Source organism: Enhydra lutris, unplaced genomic scaffold (genome assembly GCF_002288905.1).
Source record: "Enhydra lutris kenyoni isolate GAN:26980312 unplaced genomic scaffold, ASM228890v2 scaffoldscaffold30, whole genome shotgun sequence".
Classification (NCBI taxonomy): domain Eukaryota; kingdom Metazoa; phylum Chordata; class Mammalia; order Carnivora; family Mustelidae; genus Enhydra; species Enhydra lutris.
The window spans coordinates 10,578,312-10,596,758 of NW_019154114.1; the positions used below are offsets into that span (position 1 = coordinate 10,578,312).

Here is an 18,447-nt window from a genome sequence, read left to right on the forward strand (position 1 = left end):
CCTCTGAAGGTTCACAGTCAAGAACATGACAGGCAGTCAGAAGAGGAAAGTCCACCTCAACGACCCACAGCAGCCCTCTCCTGCCTGTCCCCCAACCTCACCTCGGTCTGAGCCACCCTCCCCCCCGCTCCGGGAGCTAGCACCTCCCCGAGGCTGGCTGTGCTGGGACAGGAGACCATCTGGGCAGGCGGCTTATTCCTAGAGGCACAAGCAGGGCAGTAGGCTGTGGAAGTGGCCACACCCAAGCCCGTCCTAGCCACGGGAACTGAACCACCCGCTTGACCTGTCTGAGGCACCATCTCCTCATCTCTAAAAGGGCACGGTGACAGTACCATTCTCATGGAAATGCTGGGAGGGCTGAAGGGGATGGTCCCTGGAAAGCAGCTGGCCTGGCACATGGTAAGTGCTCACAGTCATTAGTGGGGTTGGTACTCCAGGTCAGGGTTTCTGCTGCATGGGCCTCTGCCCAGAGAACACGGCAGGATACCCCCACATCCTTCTTTCCCAGGTTCTAACCTGTGCTGTGCTCATGGAGCATTGTGAGTCCAGCTCCCAGCTGTGCACCTAGTGCAATGATTTCATTCTGTTTCTTAACCAGCCCAAGTCACATTTCACAGCACTAGACTCAGCAGGAAGCCCTCTTTTTTATTGCTATGAAATTATTTCATTTAGTTTCTGCTAACATGTGGCTGTTTTGTTTTTTTTCCTTTATCCATTTGGGGTTGGGGTGGGGGGAGCCTGCCATTGTTCTTTGGGAGTCTATTGCTACAGATAGGTCTCCTCTACAAATGTTCACGATGTGGCTTGGGGTTCTAGGTTCTTCAAAACTCAGGACCAGAGACAACACTGGAATCTCCTGCCTCCAGGAAGGAACCAACGTTACCTGTGCTGAAGGACTCGAAGAGTCGAACGTTGCCCTGAGCGAGGGTTCGGTAGTGGGACCAACTGAAGTACAGCATCAGGGGCATCCAGATGATGGGGACATTGTACCTGCAGGAAAGCCATCAGGGTAAGAGAGATACATGCACTGGGGCTCGACTGCGTCCAGCTTCCCCAGAGACACATCTCTCAACTAGAGGAAGGATGAATGAGACCGAAGCCTATTTGCAAAGCTTATGGAGACACAGGGCCAAAGGGACACTGCTTTGGGGGTGGGGAGAAGAAAAGAAGAGAGAGACTGTAAGTCTATCTGCTTCTGTCTCTGAGGTAAGTTAACGGAAGAAAAGAACTGCATCCCTGCGGCGAGACTGTGTGCAGCTGGATGGATGCTGACCTCTTGTGGCAAAGGAGCCAATTGCAGGCAAAATTATTCCCGTGGGCTTTAGAAGCTGGAAAATCCTCCAAAGAGACTGGACTAAAACAGGGGTGACATCAAAAGTGATTCCGGTTACATGTTACGTTGCCACTGACTCAGTGGATAAGCCTGCAGAGGAATGGAGTATGTCTATGGCATGTTCCAGTATTCTCAACAGCTTATAATACAGCTGGAGGCTCTGGGGAGGGCCCCAACGGCCCCTTCCCCTTCTGTATCTGACTAGCAGTATCAGGAGAGAGGGAGCCCACCACGGGCCCAGAGCAGGGCTCACCAGACACTCTTGGAGAGGGCCTCGATGAGGTCAGAGTGGAAGAGGCGGATGGGTCTGATCACTGGCTGGTGGACCCACTCATCATACTTCTCTCCCAAGTGGCCTACCTGCCACAGTAGGGGCTTCTGCCAGTCTACCAAATCCTGCAAGAGACAAAGTCAAGTGGACTTGATATTCACACCTGTGCACACTCATTCTTCCAATACTCCAATCCCCATCCTCCACCTCAGCTCACGTGGTCCGTAGGGTGCTACCCACCCTTCCACTTCAGTGATCCCAGAAGTGACATGCTTATCTCAGCCCACTGGTCACAGAAATGTGATCTAGGACAGGCCCATGACCTGAGTGGATGCAATGAACTGTCAGACACCCTTTCTTTCTTCCTGCTGGAGATGCTAAGTTGGCAGGGCACAACCTTGGATTTGCTAGTAGAGCCTACTCGAGGACTTGGTCAATACAGAGAATAGCCAAACCAGGAGCTGGGTACACTGAATCTGAATGATGACACCTGCGCGCCCAGATTCAGCCACGCCTGAAGCCTAAAGTCCTTCCCAGGACTCGTTAGGTACAGGAGCCAATACATTCTGTACTGGTAATAAGAGGCCTTTTCCCTTTTACCATCGGCTTTCTTCTTGATGTTGACCTGAGCGTTTCATTCATTCATTCATTCATTCATTCATAAATTTGCTTGATATTTCATGTATGTATGTATTTTTATGCAAGCTGCTAAGAAAAATAAACAGTAATGTAAATGACTGTCTTCACTTTACCTAGCTTAGTGCTTAATCAGAGTAGACTCTAGAGTCAGGTCCAGATATAAATCCTGGCCCCATCACTTACTGTGTGGCCTTGGGCAAATTACCCAACCTCTCTGAGCTTCAGATTCTCCAGCTATGAGATGGAAGTAATAATAATAGTACCTGCCTAAAATGCTTGGCAACATGGAACATGCCATCAAGATAGTTTGTTTAGAGGTGATACAGGCAGGCTGAGATCAGGATGTAGAATGACTGGTACAAATGCCTGGGTCCGGGGTTGGAGACAAAGACTTCGCAGAAAACCCAGGGGTTGGGCTAGAGCTCATACAATATGGAGGACAAGGAAAGGAGGAGAGGGACAGGGTGTAGAGGAAGACGTGGAGTTGAGAATGACTGTGGCCCATTTGGTACCTTGACACTGATCCGCAGGGCAGGAGGAAGAAATCTGCTGACACCTTCAGATGGCAGAACACCCTGTACCAGGCCCACAAGTGGGCACTTCTTTCCCCAGGCCAACTGTTTTCAAGGTAGGGATGTATACATACCCTAGGGGTATTCCCAGGCTGATCCGCAGATGCGGGGAGAGAATATTAGAGACCCTTTCTATTTGTGATATATTTATCTCATCTTTAAACCACATATGAATATTTTCTAATGTACATAAGAGTACATTAGCACATGCAAATAATTTATACATAATTAAAATGGACATACAATGGAGAAGGCACTCTCAATGTTTTAGTCATAGGGATACAAGATAAAATAAACTTGGAGGCTGCAGCTCTAGGCAAAGGAAAACTCTTAAAGATTTCTGATGAGTCCGGGTATTGAAGAAGATTAATCTGGACCAAAATCAGTAAACTAAAACCAGTAAACAATGAATTTGTAGTGATGGGCCATCTTGAAAGCCAGACTCTGCCATTTATCAGAAATAGGCAAGTGCCTTTACCTCTTGGAGCTCCTCGGCTCCAAAAGCCAGCTCGCTCTGACCTACCACCCACAACAGGAGAGAGGCTGAGACGTGCCCAGTGTGTGGTGGGTGTCAGTAAATCTCCAACATAAGGGAGTAGACATTGAAGGTGAGAAAGGAGATAGTATCAGGAGAGTAAAAGAGAGGAAGAGGAGGTGTACATGATGGAAGAGCCCTTGAGCCTGGGAGAAGGAGTCAACAGTGATTCAGAGACCTGTCTTCCCGCATCCCTGGCTAGAGCGTCATTCTTGCCCAGACCTCCGTGCCAAGGCTGGCATAGCTTTAGCAGATCTCCAAGCCCTGCCACAGGTGAAAACAGCCCCACTACCACTGCCTTGGAGCAGGGGTGTAGGGGCCTCAGGGCAAGCAGAGAATTCACTAGGCATTCTTTCTGTTCCCGTGACCAGAGGGAAAGGCCCAAAGATCTTTGTGTTTCCTGCCACGTGAACTTGGTAATTCCTACATAGGGGCTGCCTTCCTGCTTCTCAGGTTAGGAAATGACTCAGGTCAGCCTGGAGACATACCATTCAGCACCAGTTATACCAGGCAACCACCCAAATTCCACCTGGTGCCTGCTCACTTCCTGGCCCCAGTCTCCACTCCTCCTTGACTTTCTCCCTTGGGTCTCATAGGAAACAGATTCATTGGGTACATGCTGTCTCATTCCTTCCATTCCTCGGCCTCATGTCTCTACACATGCACGCACACAGCACCACCTACCAGGAAAAAGAACTGGAGGAACCAGCTAGTGGCCTGTATTTACACCCTATCTTGCGGCAGCCTGCAGAGCCCCACCTCAGAGGAAGCAAAGCCAGGGTCATGGTCAAGAACTTGAGGCTCTGTCCCAAATGCAATAACCTTGAGAACGAACATCTGCAGAGCATTTGTCATGTGCCAAGCATGGTTCTAAACACGTTGGGATTCAATAATTTGATCCTCACCATACCCCTAACGAGGCAGGTACTGTTGTTATTATTCTGGAGACAGGAAATGAGACTGGGTAACTTGCCTAGTTACCTAAGTTACCTAAGGTTGCCCAGTTTTGTCTTTTTGATGAATTGGCTCCTTTATCTTTGGGTAATAGCTATCTTGGTCCTTTGTCCTTGTCCTGAAGTCCACGTGGTCCGATTTTAATGGAGCCACTACTGGGCTTTTTTTATGCTTGGTGTTTGCATGGTCTATCTTTTCCCACCCTTTTACTCTTCTTGAGTATATCTTTACATTTAAAGTGCATCTCTTGAGCATAGCATATAGTTGGGTCTTGCTTTTTTGATCTAGACAGGCAATCTCTGAGTTTTAATTGGAGTATTTAGTCCATTTACATTTAATGCTGGGGTAGGTCTACCATCTTGCTATTTGGTTTCTACTTGTTTCCTCCACCTTTCTTTCTTGTCTTGTTTGCATTAACCAAGTATTTATAAATATTCTTTTTTTACAAAAACAGATTTTATTTATTTGAAAGAGAGAATGAATGACAGGGAAGGGAAGAGAGAGGGGGAGAGAGTGAGAAATGGACTCCCTGCTGAGCAGGAAGCCCGATGTGGGGCTTGATCTCAGGACCTGGAGATCATGAGGTGAGCTGATTGCCGACACTTAACTGACTGAGCCACCTAGACATCCTGAAATATTCTATACTATAATCTCTATTGGCTTTTTAGTTATGCCCTTTTGTGTTTTTCCCACAGTTGCTGCTCCAAGGATGATAATATGCATCCTTAACTTATCACCATCTATCCTGAATGAAACCCCTGGATTTTATATATTCCATTTTTGCATGTTACATACAACATTTGATGTCTTTTTCCATTTGTGCACGTAATTCAGACTTAGCTATCTGAGACAGTGAACGTTTCTAGCTATAACACAGTGGTATGGCCAGGCAGGCCCCACCCTCAGCCCAGCAAAGGTTTGGGCAAATATTCACCTATTGATCCATTTTGCCCTTATTTCATAAGTGGGTAGAAAACAGCATAGGATTTACAAGCTTAATTCAGTTGTGACACAGGATATATGTCTAGATGAGCAGCAAACTGGGATTCTAGCCTGAATCTTACACCCTATTGCGAAGGGAGCAGAACAATAGGACAGCAGATATGGAGGGCTGGTTGTTTTCAGGTGTGGTGGACAGGTCCAGCCCCCGCAGCCCCCACCCCCTTGAACACAGGAGTCTCTCATTCAATGTCCTGTGGCCCATCTGGTCTTTGGAGATGACTGGTCCCTCCTTGGGTAGACCAGTGGTCACTGGCCACTGTACAAACAGCAGACTTGCTATCTAGAGTTGATTGCAAGGCTACCTCTAACCCACTCACTGGCCCTGGAGGGTCTCAAACCTGACTCCATGTCTAGCTCATGGTGTGTTTTATGTGAGGTGGCCCTCTGCTTCACTCTGGTGGCTGAAGCACCACCCTGGAAGAATCCCAAGGAGGCTCACTCTCCCCTCTGCAAACATCCCCCTCAGTCCTCAATGGCCAACACCTATATTTCCATTACTGGAGCCTTAGCCCACTATTCCAGGGGAAATAAAGTGAGACTTCCATCCAAGTCCAGAAATCCAAGCCTGCTGACCTCCTCCCCATTTTATGGGGAAAGAACACTGAGGCCCAGAGGGGGACAAATGACTATTGAAATGGGATTGGTAGGTCTTGGAGTGGGCGCTCCCCCAAATCCCCCCAGCCCAGTCTTCCCTCCACACAATCTCCTGGGGGATGGGCCATTCACCATATGCTCATCCTTGGTTTGGATAGGACATGCACCAACGAGGTGCCTTTTCTCAGTTCTCTTCCAGTCTGATCACTGACAGAAATTTTCAGCTGGGTACTAATACGTCCAGCACCTCTCACTCACTCACTGGGGCATTTCCAGCATGGCAGCTGGATGGGAACTGCTCTTGAGAAGGGGGATGATGAGAGAGGACAGCTCAGAATCTGATGGGATGGGAAGATGGGAATCCAAATAAATTTCACTTCCTCTTCACCCTGGCTCATGATCCCTTGGCTCCTTAGTCCTTCCAAACAAATGGCTCTCTTTCGCCCCCTCCTAGCACCTGGTCCTGCCACTTCCCACCCATATTTCCTAGGTTCTGGAACACAAGGAACACATGGGCAGAGAGGTCTGTGGGTTCTGTATGAGGCTGAGCAGGGAGAGAACAGACCGTTGACCACACCTCCGGTTGTCAGGTACCTGGGGGCTCCTGTAGCTACCTTCCCAATAGCAAATCCTCTTTTTACAGATGTGGAACCTGGTGCTCAGAGATAGCAAGTGATTCACTCAGGGGTGCCCAGCTCAAGTGGACTATGTGGATGAGGGTGAAGATATGCCCAGAAACTGCTTGTTGGGGGTGGGGGTCCTTTTATGAACTCAAAAATCCTGTGCAACAGGCTGGGCACCAGGAAACACATGCAAATGGGGGTAAGTTTGGCCAAGATCCTACTCCTCTCCCCCACCAGGCTCTGCCCCTGACCCAAGGGAGGGGGAGGGCTCTCCTGGGCTATGTCAGGAATGCAGCTGCAGCAGGGCCTGCAGGGGGAAAGGGCAGCTGGCTGCCCAGAGGGAGCATGGGAGGGCTTGCATGCTGCCAGGGTTGGAAGGGGGCCTCCCTGTCCCCCCAGGTTCCCCTCCTGTCAGACAGCACAGGGGCCAGGTGGCACCGACCTCTTCCCAGGGGCCGCCCCAGGTCAGGAGCAGCGAGCAGAGACTCTGCTTTTCCCCAGACAGGGCACCTGGGAGGAGAGGGGCCTGCGGCTCGGTGCCAGCAGTTCCTCCCACCTCCACAGCCTTGACCTCGAGCAATTGTTTGGATTGCCACGTCCACCCAAACCACAGAACTCCTACCTCCAGGGATGCCTCCCAAGCCAGGACGGTCAGGGATGGGCTTCCAACCAGCCGTGCCCAGTGGGGAGAGGAGTGAGGACAAGAAGCTCTTCCAGAATCCCAGCCACTGTTTCTCTGTCCCCATCATAGGCCCCCTGGGCCCAGCCTTCATGTCCAGTATCCTATACAAGCTGTGCTTTTGAGAGCTAGAGCCCGAGACGACCCCATTCTACAGACGAGGAGACTGAGGTCAGATGCTCAGCGGTCTGTGCTGCAGACCTGCCCTCAAGCCAGCCGGAGGTCTTAACCACAGGGCTGGGGGGCCTCCTATCAGCAGACTCAGGCCCCCCATGGCTGTGAATTCCCCAGTACAGAGGCTTTGAGGGTCTTGCAGGGGCCTTACGGGCCCGTCCTGTACAGTCTAATGGGGGGCCCCAGCTGGACAAGCTCAAGCCCACAGAGTCAGTTCCAGTCCACCCTCTTCCTCCTTGTACCAGGGAAGTGGTAGCCTCAGGCTTTCCCCCTATGAGGTTTCAGAGATGAGTGTGGCCGGGAAACAGGGGTGGAGGGCCTGGGAGAGAGAAGGCCTGGCCATGTCACATAGAAAGTCAGTGGGACCTCAGTCCTCGGGGCTGAGGAGCGGCTGAGACTCCTGCCCTGCCCCCATCCCAAAGCAGGCTGGCTGGCATTTCACCAGCAGCACACTTTCTCTACTCTTTCCTACATTTCCAGATCCTCCTGAAAACCCCAGACAGTATAGCGTGGGAATAATTTCCTCCATCTTGCAGAAAAACAGGCCTGGAGCTATGTGTGGTCATCCAGGTGTATGTCCTGTGCCCCCGCCTGCCCCATCCACGGCCCTCATGGGGACACAGAGGGCAGTGCCCACCGAGTGCACCTCTCTGTTTTCATCCTGGGTTATTTTCTGAGCCCTGCTGTGCACTTTGGAAGAGGGGCTAGAAGCTCTGGGCAAGAGAGTGAGACTCAGGAGACCAGGGCCCCAAAAGGACAGCCTTTAGGAGGTCCCTGTGGGTCTCTCTCTGGACTCTCTCAATGCCTACTCTGGGGAGGGTCAAGGTGAGAAAGGAGGCCCAGTAGACCCAAGGTGACTGGGGGACAGAGTATGGGGAGCTGAGCCAGGCCTGCTCCCACGGTGTTGAGGTTGGTGTTGAGGTTGACCCTCCCAAGATGTGGGCTGGGCAAGGGGTGCTTGTTCTGATCCAGGGGCCCTTCTCCCCAGTTCTCAGTGACTTATCTGAGGGTCCTGAAAGGTTAAACCCATGAAGCCCACATCAACATCTGTGTAGGCCCTGGGGACACCCCGGATTAGCCCCGATGCCAAGGGTTATGTGCATGGGGATGCGTGGACAGGGGACCTGGGGCTGGAGAGCCTGCTGGTGCACTTTCTTTGTAAGGCCCGTGGCTGGATGATTCCACCTGTTTCTGAGGGGTAGAGCCTGGGTCTCACCCTCCGGTAGCTGGTAGCCCGCAGAGACCTGGAACAGTTTGCGAGAACAATTCTGGATTCCCCCAAGGCAGGGTGGGAAGGAAGCGTATACCTATACCTCAGGCTATACTCAGCCTATACCTATAGCCTATAACTATACCTCAGCCTCGTCCCTCCCCTCTGCCATCCCCTCTCCCAGGACAGGGTGGCTGTCAGGCTGGAAGGGGTCCCAGATACACAGCAGAGAAGGGGGCTCTGCAGTAACCTCTGGCCACCGCTAGGCCAACTAGCAGGTCACTTTGGGCGTGACACTTGGGCTCTTCCTCATTAGTTAAATCAAGATCAGTCTAATCCCTACCCTGTAGTGTTGTTGAAAGGATTAAATCAGATAATAGATAATATGGATAAACGGCCCAGCCCAGTGTCTGGCACGTGGTCAGAGCTCAATAAAAGAAGGGGTCATTCAGGGCTTACCCCGCTGCCTGGGGAGGTTCTGGAAACCCCTCCAACCCCACCAGCTCTCGCTGGCTCCCGGGAGGCTGGCCCCCAACATGGGAAGGGTGGAGGGGGTTGCCGTGGGTATGGGTAGGGGCGGGGCTCTGATGAGGACGCAGTCAGTGGTGGAAAGAGGCAGTGGGACAAATAGGACACGTGTGCCTAGAAGCTGGGCCGCTCTGGCCACCTGTACCCAGGCAAGCTCCAGGCTGGCTGGGTTCCAAAACATAGGGAGAGACAAATAGAGCATAGTGTAGGGTGAGTAGCTGCGGTGAGGTTTCTCATCCCACAATGAAGTTTAGATCCTGCCTGAGTGATCGAAGGAATGATTTAGAAATTGTTCCAGTAAAATCCCATGCAGAGCCCGAAAGTCAGACCACACCGCACCTCTAAGCAGGGCAGGGCACCTGGGCCACTTCCTGGCCCTTTCTGCTGTCTTTTTAGAACCTTCCACCCTTTGCCCTGGTAACCCACCTCAGCTCCCCCTCACTCGTTCCGGTACAGCTCACTCCTCCTCCAGCTCCTAGGGCTAAGGAGGCTGGGGTTCTAGAAGCTAAGCCTCCCCTCCTTGGCAGCACCCAGAGGGGCTCCCGTAGGATGCAAAGCACTAAGGGTTAACTTTGGAAAGTCCTTCTGCCTAGGAATGGTGTGCAAGTCCACCGCAGGCCGGGGGAACTCCAGCTGAAGAAAAGCTACCACCTCTTGGCCTCCTTCCGCAGCTCCTCAAGGTCCAGACCCAAAGGACCCACCCAAGCCTCTGGCCTGGGGCAGAAACAGACGTAGGGTTTAAATCAGACCAGGGACTTGGAGGCTCTCGCAGTGTCTCCACTCCCCAGAGGGGGGTGGGATGGACCATGTGGTAGATGAATTCCAAAATAAGAAAAAGCTAGCAAAGCACTGTTCCCCCTCCCTGGGAAGCCCAGCTCTCCATGCTGTCTCCAAGGCCCCCAGTGGGGTCCGTGGCGGGGGTGGGGGGGCTTTCCAGAGCAGGTCTCCATGCTGTCTCTCAGCCCGGAGACACAGGAGGAGGGGGAGGAGGAAGAGAGAAAGTGTGCGAAAGACAATGACAGAGAGGCAGGGAAGGTGAGTCAGGCTGTGCTGGCGAGGAGCCAGGAGCAGGCCCTGGGAGGGGAGGCCCTTGTTCCCCTCTGGTGGAGATGGAGGCCTGGGGTAATGGCGGAACAGGATCCGATGGCTCGTCGTCCTGCCTCATGCAGTGACATGGCTCAGGTCAGTCTAGAACGTGTGGCCTGGGGGGACTCGGAGGACCCTTCCCCGGGGCAGGGCCGGCAATGCAGGATCTGCTTGTCCTCAGCAGCCTCTTATAACCACTTGTACCGAGACCCCCCTCCCCAACCTCAGACCCCAGCCTGGGCAACAAGCCATGTGGCCAACCTAGGGGTTGAGGTCAGCACCCCATTTCTGGGGAGCCCTCTGGGGGCGAGCTGTGCGGCAAGCCCTCCCTCCAGCTGGCGCATTTCCCTTTTGGTTTTTATGTCTCCCTGAGGGGGCTGGGCCCCAGAACAATCTGCCGGCAGCTCTCTCTAGCACACCCAAAGGTGTCTTTGCCAAGGGCAGAAGAGGTCCCCGAGGGGCAGTGGCAATTTCTACATCACAGATCCTATCTCCGAGTTCCTGGGGTCCCGGCCAAAGGGGCCCAGGAAACAGTCAGCTTTTGTGGAGTCCTCCCCACCTCGGGCCACCTATGTTCTCCGGGTGTGCTTCTCCCATCTCCCCATGTGGGAATAATTGTGTGTGGGGGGGTCTGTCCTCCCCCTCACCCCCGCAGGGTGTGAGCTCCCTGGGGCTGGGGCCTGTCCTGCTTGTCTCTTGTCCCCAATGTCCAGCACAGGTAGGGGACATTTATGGACGTGCACAGTGGAATCTATTCCAGGATTGGGGATAGTCCCACGGCGCGGGTTGGAGGGAAATGGCTCTCAAGGCTGGTTCCCCCCTGATCTCCCGAGTATATCCCAGGCATCCCCCTGCCCCCAGTCTCCCAGGCAGACAAATGTTGTAAATGGTTCCAACCCCATCTCCCCTGGCTTCAGCAGGCTCCCAAGCCGGTATAGACTGGCAACTCCTGAGAGTGATTGTTGGTCCCTGGGGGCAGCTCTGCCCTATGTGCTGGTCAAGGTGGGTGGGTCTGGACCTTCTGAAATTATCATTGTGCTCTTCCCAGCTCCAGGTCCTTGTGGGAGACCGCCCTCTGGGGTCTTCAGGGCCGGGGTCTACGTAGACCTCCTTGGGCCCAGCTTCCCCACACTCACAGCCACCTTGGCTGGGGTTTGTTGGCTCAGATTGTGACCGTGAGCTGTGAGCACCTGCTTCCCCATCCTCATTCCTCTTGGGAAAATGTTATGAATAACCACAGCCTTGTGCTCCACACACTCTGGCCTTGGCCGTGGGAGCCCTGAGTCATCACCCCGCCCTGCCCCGTGCCAGCTACCTTGTCCCAATCCATTGCTTTGAGCTTTGGTTCCATCCAAGGGTCTGTCTTTTGAGTGTTCGCAGAGGTCACAGTCCCATTCTCCACAGAGCCCTGGGGAGAGAAGATACAGGTGATTACCTAAGGCCCTGGGTGGGGGTGGGGGGCTGGAGGACAAGGCAGCAGGGAGCCACCCCACAGCAAGGCAGTCCCAAGTGGTGAGAGCCCCATGATGGGGCAGGGCAGGGGAGTGGCAGATAGGGTGGAAATCAAGGACACTGAATGGCTTTGAAAATAGGTAGATACAGGAGAGAAAAGAAGCTGGCAGAGAGGCTGTAGGGAAGTGAGAGCCATTAGTGGGTATGCTGTGGGCAAGGGGGCCCTGCCAGCCTCTCTCTCTAGGTTCCCGGCAGGTGTCAGGCAGAGGGAGTCACAGGGTGGCACCCCAGGTACCTGGCAGCCTCACTGTGTCATGCCAATGACTACCTCAGCTCTCTCCCTTCCTGGTAAGATAATGCCACAGCCTGTGCAGAGCTGTCTAGGACTGCCCGCCTATCAGAAAAGCAGCAGAGAGAGGGAGACGTCCCTCCAGGAACTCCCATGTGTAGGTCAGCAGCCGTACGTGGGGCGGAACTGGCAGCCGGAGGCCCAGATGGGCTCAAGGTGAAATCGAAGTTGCCAAGAGGCCAGGTCAGAGGGAAATGGAGTGTACCAGGAAGGTCACATGGCTGCAGCTAGCCCTGATGTCGCCCCGGGTGAGGCTGGAGAGGTCAGGCCAGTGTGTAGGTGAAACTCACGTCTCTCTGCAGGAAAGGTGGGGAGAGCCCGTGCCGAGGGGAGGCCTGCCGGGGACTAAAGGGAACCGTGGTGCTGGTGGCCATGGTTGGGCCCTTGGAAGCAGGGTACTGGCAAGAACTGAGAAGCCTGTCTGGGAAGTCCTTTTGGGTTTCTACTGGCACAATCCTTACAGTTTTTTCCCAAATGAACCGAGAGAACCTGGTGGTGACAATGATACTGGCATTTTCTGGGGGAAACCCATATTCACCCAAGTAAAATTAGGCTTTCTGTCTTGGGGTGGGTAGTTCTGTACCTCAGTCTGGACCGCTATGCTGAAATGCAAATTCTTTAAAAAAGCATCTTGAATGACCTCTTATGGACAGAGAAGAGTGGGTTTTATAGCTATTATATGGTGAAACTCTCTAAGTGTCCAAAATAAATGTCCTCTAATACACCTGCCCCTTCTAGTTCTGTTCTAGCCTCAAAATACCCCAGAGTGCCCCCCCAGCCACTGCGATATTGATTCTCCCTTCCTCCTGGATAATTATTTTCTCCTGGGCACCCCAAATCCTTTCTTAAGTAGGGTCATCGGATCCTTCTCTGCACCCATCCCAAACAGGGCAGGGGAGGGTTTTGTGCTAGGCTTTTCAGATTTCCCTGAACGGCAGACACACATCTGTTTGGGGGCACAACCAGCCGACCAACCTTACGGCATGGGGCACAGAGCCCTCATCCACCTGGCCCGTGTTTCTGCTCACTCAAGTCTGGACTGTTCTCTTAGGGTTCCGGTCCCTTCCCTCCAAGATTGTGCACACTTTTTCCTTTGTCACCTGCCAGCCTGACACATATTTGAGGACAGTCAACACCCCAGCCCCTGCTACCTGCCTTTCTCCAAGACCATCGGAGGATACAACAGGGTCTCTAAGCATCAGGATCGGCCCGCTGTTCCTCTTCCATGGCAGATGTGACAGGACCAGTACAGAACCCAGCGGGGCTCGCACCTTCCTGGTGTGGAATAGCAGGGGAACTGAGCTCCCACTGGCCCTTTGGGCGGCCATCCTGTGCATTCATTCACTTAGCTTATGGTCACCTGAAGCCTTTTGTACAAGCTGCTGCTGGGGCATCGTGTGCAGAGCTGATGTGGTCCAGGAGGTGGTTTGGACCCTCAAACCTATTCACTGAAGGGCCCCAAAAGGTGGGTGATGACTGGATGCCCAGAACGGGGTCGGGGCGGGGGGCAGGTAGTAGGGAGTGGAAAACAGAGAAAGCCTGGAAATGAGATTGGAGATGGGAAGTCTGCAATGACAGGAAGCCTTGGTGCCATATCAGCTTCCTCTTTGGGGCTGATAGTCTCTGTGCAGTATCACTGTGGCCCCCTGCCTCTTCTCCCAGATCTTCCTTCCCACACGGCTTTCCTCTCTTCGTCCATCACACATGTTTGAGCACCTACAATGTGCCAGAGCACCAGCCCAGAGACTGTCTCTCTGACCCTGGCCCCACTCCTTGCCTCTGGAGAATGTTTCCACATCATAGTCTGGCCCAAAAGCCCCGTGGTCCCCTCTGATGCCACTTCCCCTGTAAGTCGGCTTCTGGTTGGCCTCCCAGAATCTTTCCCTTCTATTTCCAAACTCCTCCGCTTCTAATGCCCTTGGATGAACATTAATTTTCCCCTGTAGCCAGTATTTTCCTTCTCAAATGTCATCCTTCCAGGATGATGACAAAGGTTAATATTCACAAACGTGTACTATGTACCCAGCCTGTCATCATCCTAGGAACCGTACAAACAACCGTATAACCTCTTCATTTTCCAACGTTTAAAAAAATCATACTTTCCATGTGTCCCACTGCCCCCGTTGCTTATCTATAATTTACTGCCCCTTGTTGTTTTTTGTATGTTTGGGCAATTATCTTGTTTGTCCAATGGTGTGATAGGTTCCAATAGGGCAGGATAGGTTTCCTCTTTCTTAGGGTGCCTAGGATGGTCTCCCCAAAATAGTAAATGCCCCAATCGTTATTTCTTGAGTGGGCATGTGTCAGTATTCTCTGCACACTGGCCACAGTTCCCCAAGGTACTACAGGATGGTGGGCTTGGCTGCTGGGTTATCATAAAACCCTGGGTTCTGCAGAGTTCCTGCCTCTTGGAAATGGAAATCAAACCTGCTTTGAGGAGAGAAGTGGTCCAGGACACTGAACACACCATCTTAAAATGCCCCTCTGGATAGGACAGTGCCCAGATACAAGGGTCAAACTTGCAATAATCTGGGCCATATATCCTTGGTGCCCTTTGGCCAAGTACAACAGGATAAGCAGGATGAAAATTGCCTCAGACTGATACAGGAGCACTAGCGCTTTATTTTGCCAAATAAATATATTTTTAAAAATTATCAGCAGCAGCATTTCAAAACTGAAAGGAAGTTTCCAGACCAAATCGGTAGAAAAGGCATACTTCCAGAATAAAGGGCAGTTTTTTTCTAAAGAAGGACATTCGGCAACTTTACACTGACATTTCTGTTTTAAAAAAATGGGCCCTGGGACGCCTGGGTGGCTCAGTTGGTTGGACGACTGCCTTCGGCTCAGATCATGATCCTGGAGTCCCGGGATCGAGTCCCGCATCGGGCTCCCAGCTCCACGGGGAGTCTGCTTCTCCCTCTGACCTTCTCCTCGCTCATGCTCTCTCTCACTGTCTCTCTCTCTCCAATAAATAAATAAAATCTTTTAAAAAAATTAAAAATGGGCCCTATTTGTAAATATTTTTTAATGCAGAAAAATTACAACCTAAAATTTTGTTTTTAATTATTTTCTTGGTTCAAAGTAGCCAGTGCGGGGCTCGACAGACTCTGAGTAACAGGAAGTAGAGCAAATGTTCACTTGTTCCAGTTCTCAGGTGTTTTTTCTTTCTTTCTTTTTAAAAAAATTTATGCATTTATTTGAGGGTGAAAGTTGCGGGGGTGGGGGGCAGACAGAAAGAATCTCCAACCAGACTCCACGCTGAGCATGGAGCCCCATACAGGGCTTGATCCCATGACTCCGAGATCACAGCCTGGGCTGAAACGGAGACTCCTATGCTAAAACTATTGAGCCACCCAGGCGCCCTGCTCCTAAGGTTTTCTTAAAAATTACTAAAAACCCAGTTTCACAGACAGGTGTTGGCTTCCAATGGAAACAGAACCTTGACGTTTTTTTCCTTCATCTGGAAATATTCCAGGTGAAAGGAGGGGAGCGGGAGAGAGCCACGCCCGCAAGGCATGGCTCATGGGCTCGCATCCCCAGCACTGAACGGGGATTCCCATAGGAGGGGGAATCCCTTGAACCCTGGGCCAGACCCCCATGAATGAAGCCTGGCACTGGGGTGCACGGCCCCTGTGCACGGAGGATGAGGAAAAGAGGGAGGCAGGGAAGGGGCCAGGTCCCACTTCCTCCTGTCCTTCTCTTCCCTCCTTCTGCCTCCCCAGCTTACTCTCAACTCGAGAGAGCTGGAGCCACCAGGTAGCAATGTCGTGGGTGATAGGCTCTTGGCAAATGCATTCCAGACGGACCATACACGCAGGGTGCTCCCCAGGAGGCCTCCTCGGGACCACACCCCTCACTGGCAGAAGCCCAGGTTATTAATCACAAGGCCGTCCGCGCCTCTGGTCTGGGAGACTTCAAGGAGAGTGCGGGCGAGCAGCACGTTGGTACGGCCAGGAGCTCAGGACACGCTCAGGCACCAGGAAGTGTCCTCTAGCGTGTCTCTCACCGACTCTTTCTCGAGTCCACTGTGAGAGTTCAAAAGCTCTAAAAGGCTTCTCCACTCACAAACAGGACGAAGCCCTTCCCGAAGATGGGCCCGCATCCGCGCTCAGGAGGCCGCTCCTGTCTGAGCCCGGGCGCGGGGGGGGGGGGGGTGTCCCACGAATGAGTCCTCCTGGGAGCCACTGCACCGCACACACTGGTCTGGGCCGCGTTTTCCAGGCTTCCGTGCCCCAGTGTTTATTTTACAGTTGAGCCGGGCTCACCTTTGAATTCCACAGGCAAACACCATCCATGAATCAGAAGTGTGTAAAGGTCACTCCTGGGAACTAGGCTATAACTCAGGCTTGAAAAGATTTTATTTTTTTTTTAAGTTTCTTGGAAACTTCCACAATGCATTATTTAAAAGACTCTCCTGGTCCTGGAAGCACGCCCCAGAGATCTTCAAAAACCAAAAGAGTGTCAGAAAACAAAGAATATGTGCGTTCTTCAAGAGCTTGGAAATGGCTCTGCCTTCTGGTCGAATGTGTTTCAGTATTGTGGGAAGGGAAGGGAGCGCTTGGGACTCAGGCTCTCAGGCTTTTTCCAGAATGGTCAGCCGTATGAATGAATGGGGCTTGACCTGGGGTGTGTAACCCACCCGTGGAAGGTGACAACTTCAGGGTCCACCTGAAGGACACAGATGGTCATGGGATAGCAAGAATGGAGCTGAAGACCCACCCAGTCATCCCGGGGCCTCCGACCTTTCCACCCTGGGACGGCAGGCTGGAACACGGCTGAAAGCACTTTTGTGATGGGACCCAAGGCTGGGAGAAGCCTGACCAGGGCAGCTGGGTGCTGCTGGGCTGAAAGCATCTTGCTCTCCTCATGCATTGCCCTGTGACTGTCTCCCAAGCTGTACCACGGGCTGGAGATCCCGCTGTCCTGTTCACCGCCGGGTCCCAGGTAGCTGGCAAGGCATCAGCATTTAGGGCTTAATGAATGATACGATAATGAGTACATGGTGGCCTGTGGAGGCTCTAGGAGCCTAGGCCTGGAGAGGCCACCAAGGTGGGGATGGGGCAGGTAGAAAGAGAGCTGCCCAAAGTCTCCCAAAGCCCATGTGTACTTGGAGAGAGAAGGTCAGCGTGCTCAAGAATGGCCAACGTGCTCTGCCCGGGAGACGGGGTAGGCAGGCACCAAGCACTTTGAGGTGGGAACTACTCACCGTGTTGAGTAATATGGTGGGGGCAGTAAAGAGGGCATTCCCATCTCCTTGGGTCCTCCAACCGCAGTGCAGAGCTGCAGGGAGAAAAGCCAGTGGGACAGCAGGGCCGGCCCTCGCTTCTGCCGGTTCCCAGCTGCTGGGGAGGCATTGTACTTCTTGGGTCTGCCCAAGCCACAGCTCCCATCTCCTGGACACCCCTGCCCCTTCCCCTGGGCTCCATCCTCCGCCCTCTCTCACACTGAGTTCAGCACTCTCAGACCCAAATTCACAGACGACACAGGAGTTATTCCCGCCAGCTCCCCAAGGTTCTGCCAGTGCCCTCCACATACCTGTCCCTCAAGGAGGAAGACCTTGGGGGCAGCCGGGGGCCAGAGGAAGTATCTGGGGCCAGCCTCTAGTTCGAGATGCTGCAGGTTCACCTCAAGACTAAGGGACCTGGTTCGAGACCAGGCTCCATTCTCATCGTGCTATGTGACCCTCAGAACAAGAAATTGCTTATCCCTGAGAGGGCGCCCCAAATTCCTGCTCTGTCCTCAGAGGTTGGACAGGTGACACCAGTGAGTGAAGCAGGCAGGGTGTGGTTCATAACACAGACGCAGTTTGTTTGCACAAGAAACATGGAGGCATATCCTTCACCTCCACAAGGAAAGATGCTCGCTCTCATTTTGGAAACATGAGGTACCACGAAACAAAACAAACAAACAAAACCACGAGGCACCCTTTTGCTAGAGATGAAAGAAAGAAAGAAAGGAAATGCACTGAGAGCAGTAATGGAAGGTCACTGTCCCTTGGTCTTGAGCATAGCGGACCGCGGTGAACCAGAGGGGGCAGACCTGACTTAGGTCCAGGTCAGGTGATGCAGGAACTTGGGGTTGTAAACCTTCCAGTTTCTAAGAAAAGCCAGGAAACCAGCTTTTTAGGGGAAATCTCCAGATTTTAAAATTTGCTTTGCATTTAAAACAAGCAAACAAACAAAAGACGTGGTCCAAACCAAACTGTCTGAACACAAACGTGGCACTTGGTCTGCAGATTTGAAATGTCCGGGGGAGCCGCAGCCCTTCGGCCTCACGGTATAGCCACAGGAAGGACACGCTCAGGCAGGCAGGAGCCAGGGTTCTCGTGCCCAGAACAGGGAGTCTAGAGAGGAGCCTGGGCTGCGCCCACATGGGGCAGGCCTACAGGGTCAGCTGTACCGAGGCCCTGGGTGGGTGGGGTGCCAGAGCTCTAAGCAAGGTCCAAT

The 18,447-nt window shown here is 52.7% G+C and overlaps 1 protein-coding gene across 1 annotated transcript in view; it reads right to left on the bottom strand.

Annotated features, from left to right (window-relative positions):
• LOC111153000 (fatty acid 2-hydroxylase) overlaps positions 1-18,447 on the bottom strand; it is a 47,056-nt gene that overhangs the window by 8,639 nt on the left and 19,970 nt on the right. The window contains exons 2-4 of the mRNA XM_022511798.1: positions 11,516-11,608; positions 1,587-1,729; positions 884-990 (exon numbers count right to left, since the gene is read on the bottom strand). Coding sequence (XP_022367506.1) covers positions 884-990; positions 1,587-1,729; positions 11,516-11,608 — 343 coding nt within the window. The remainder of the gene's footprint in view (positions 1-883; positions 991-1,586; positions 1,730-11,515; positions 11,609-18,447) is intronic.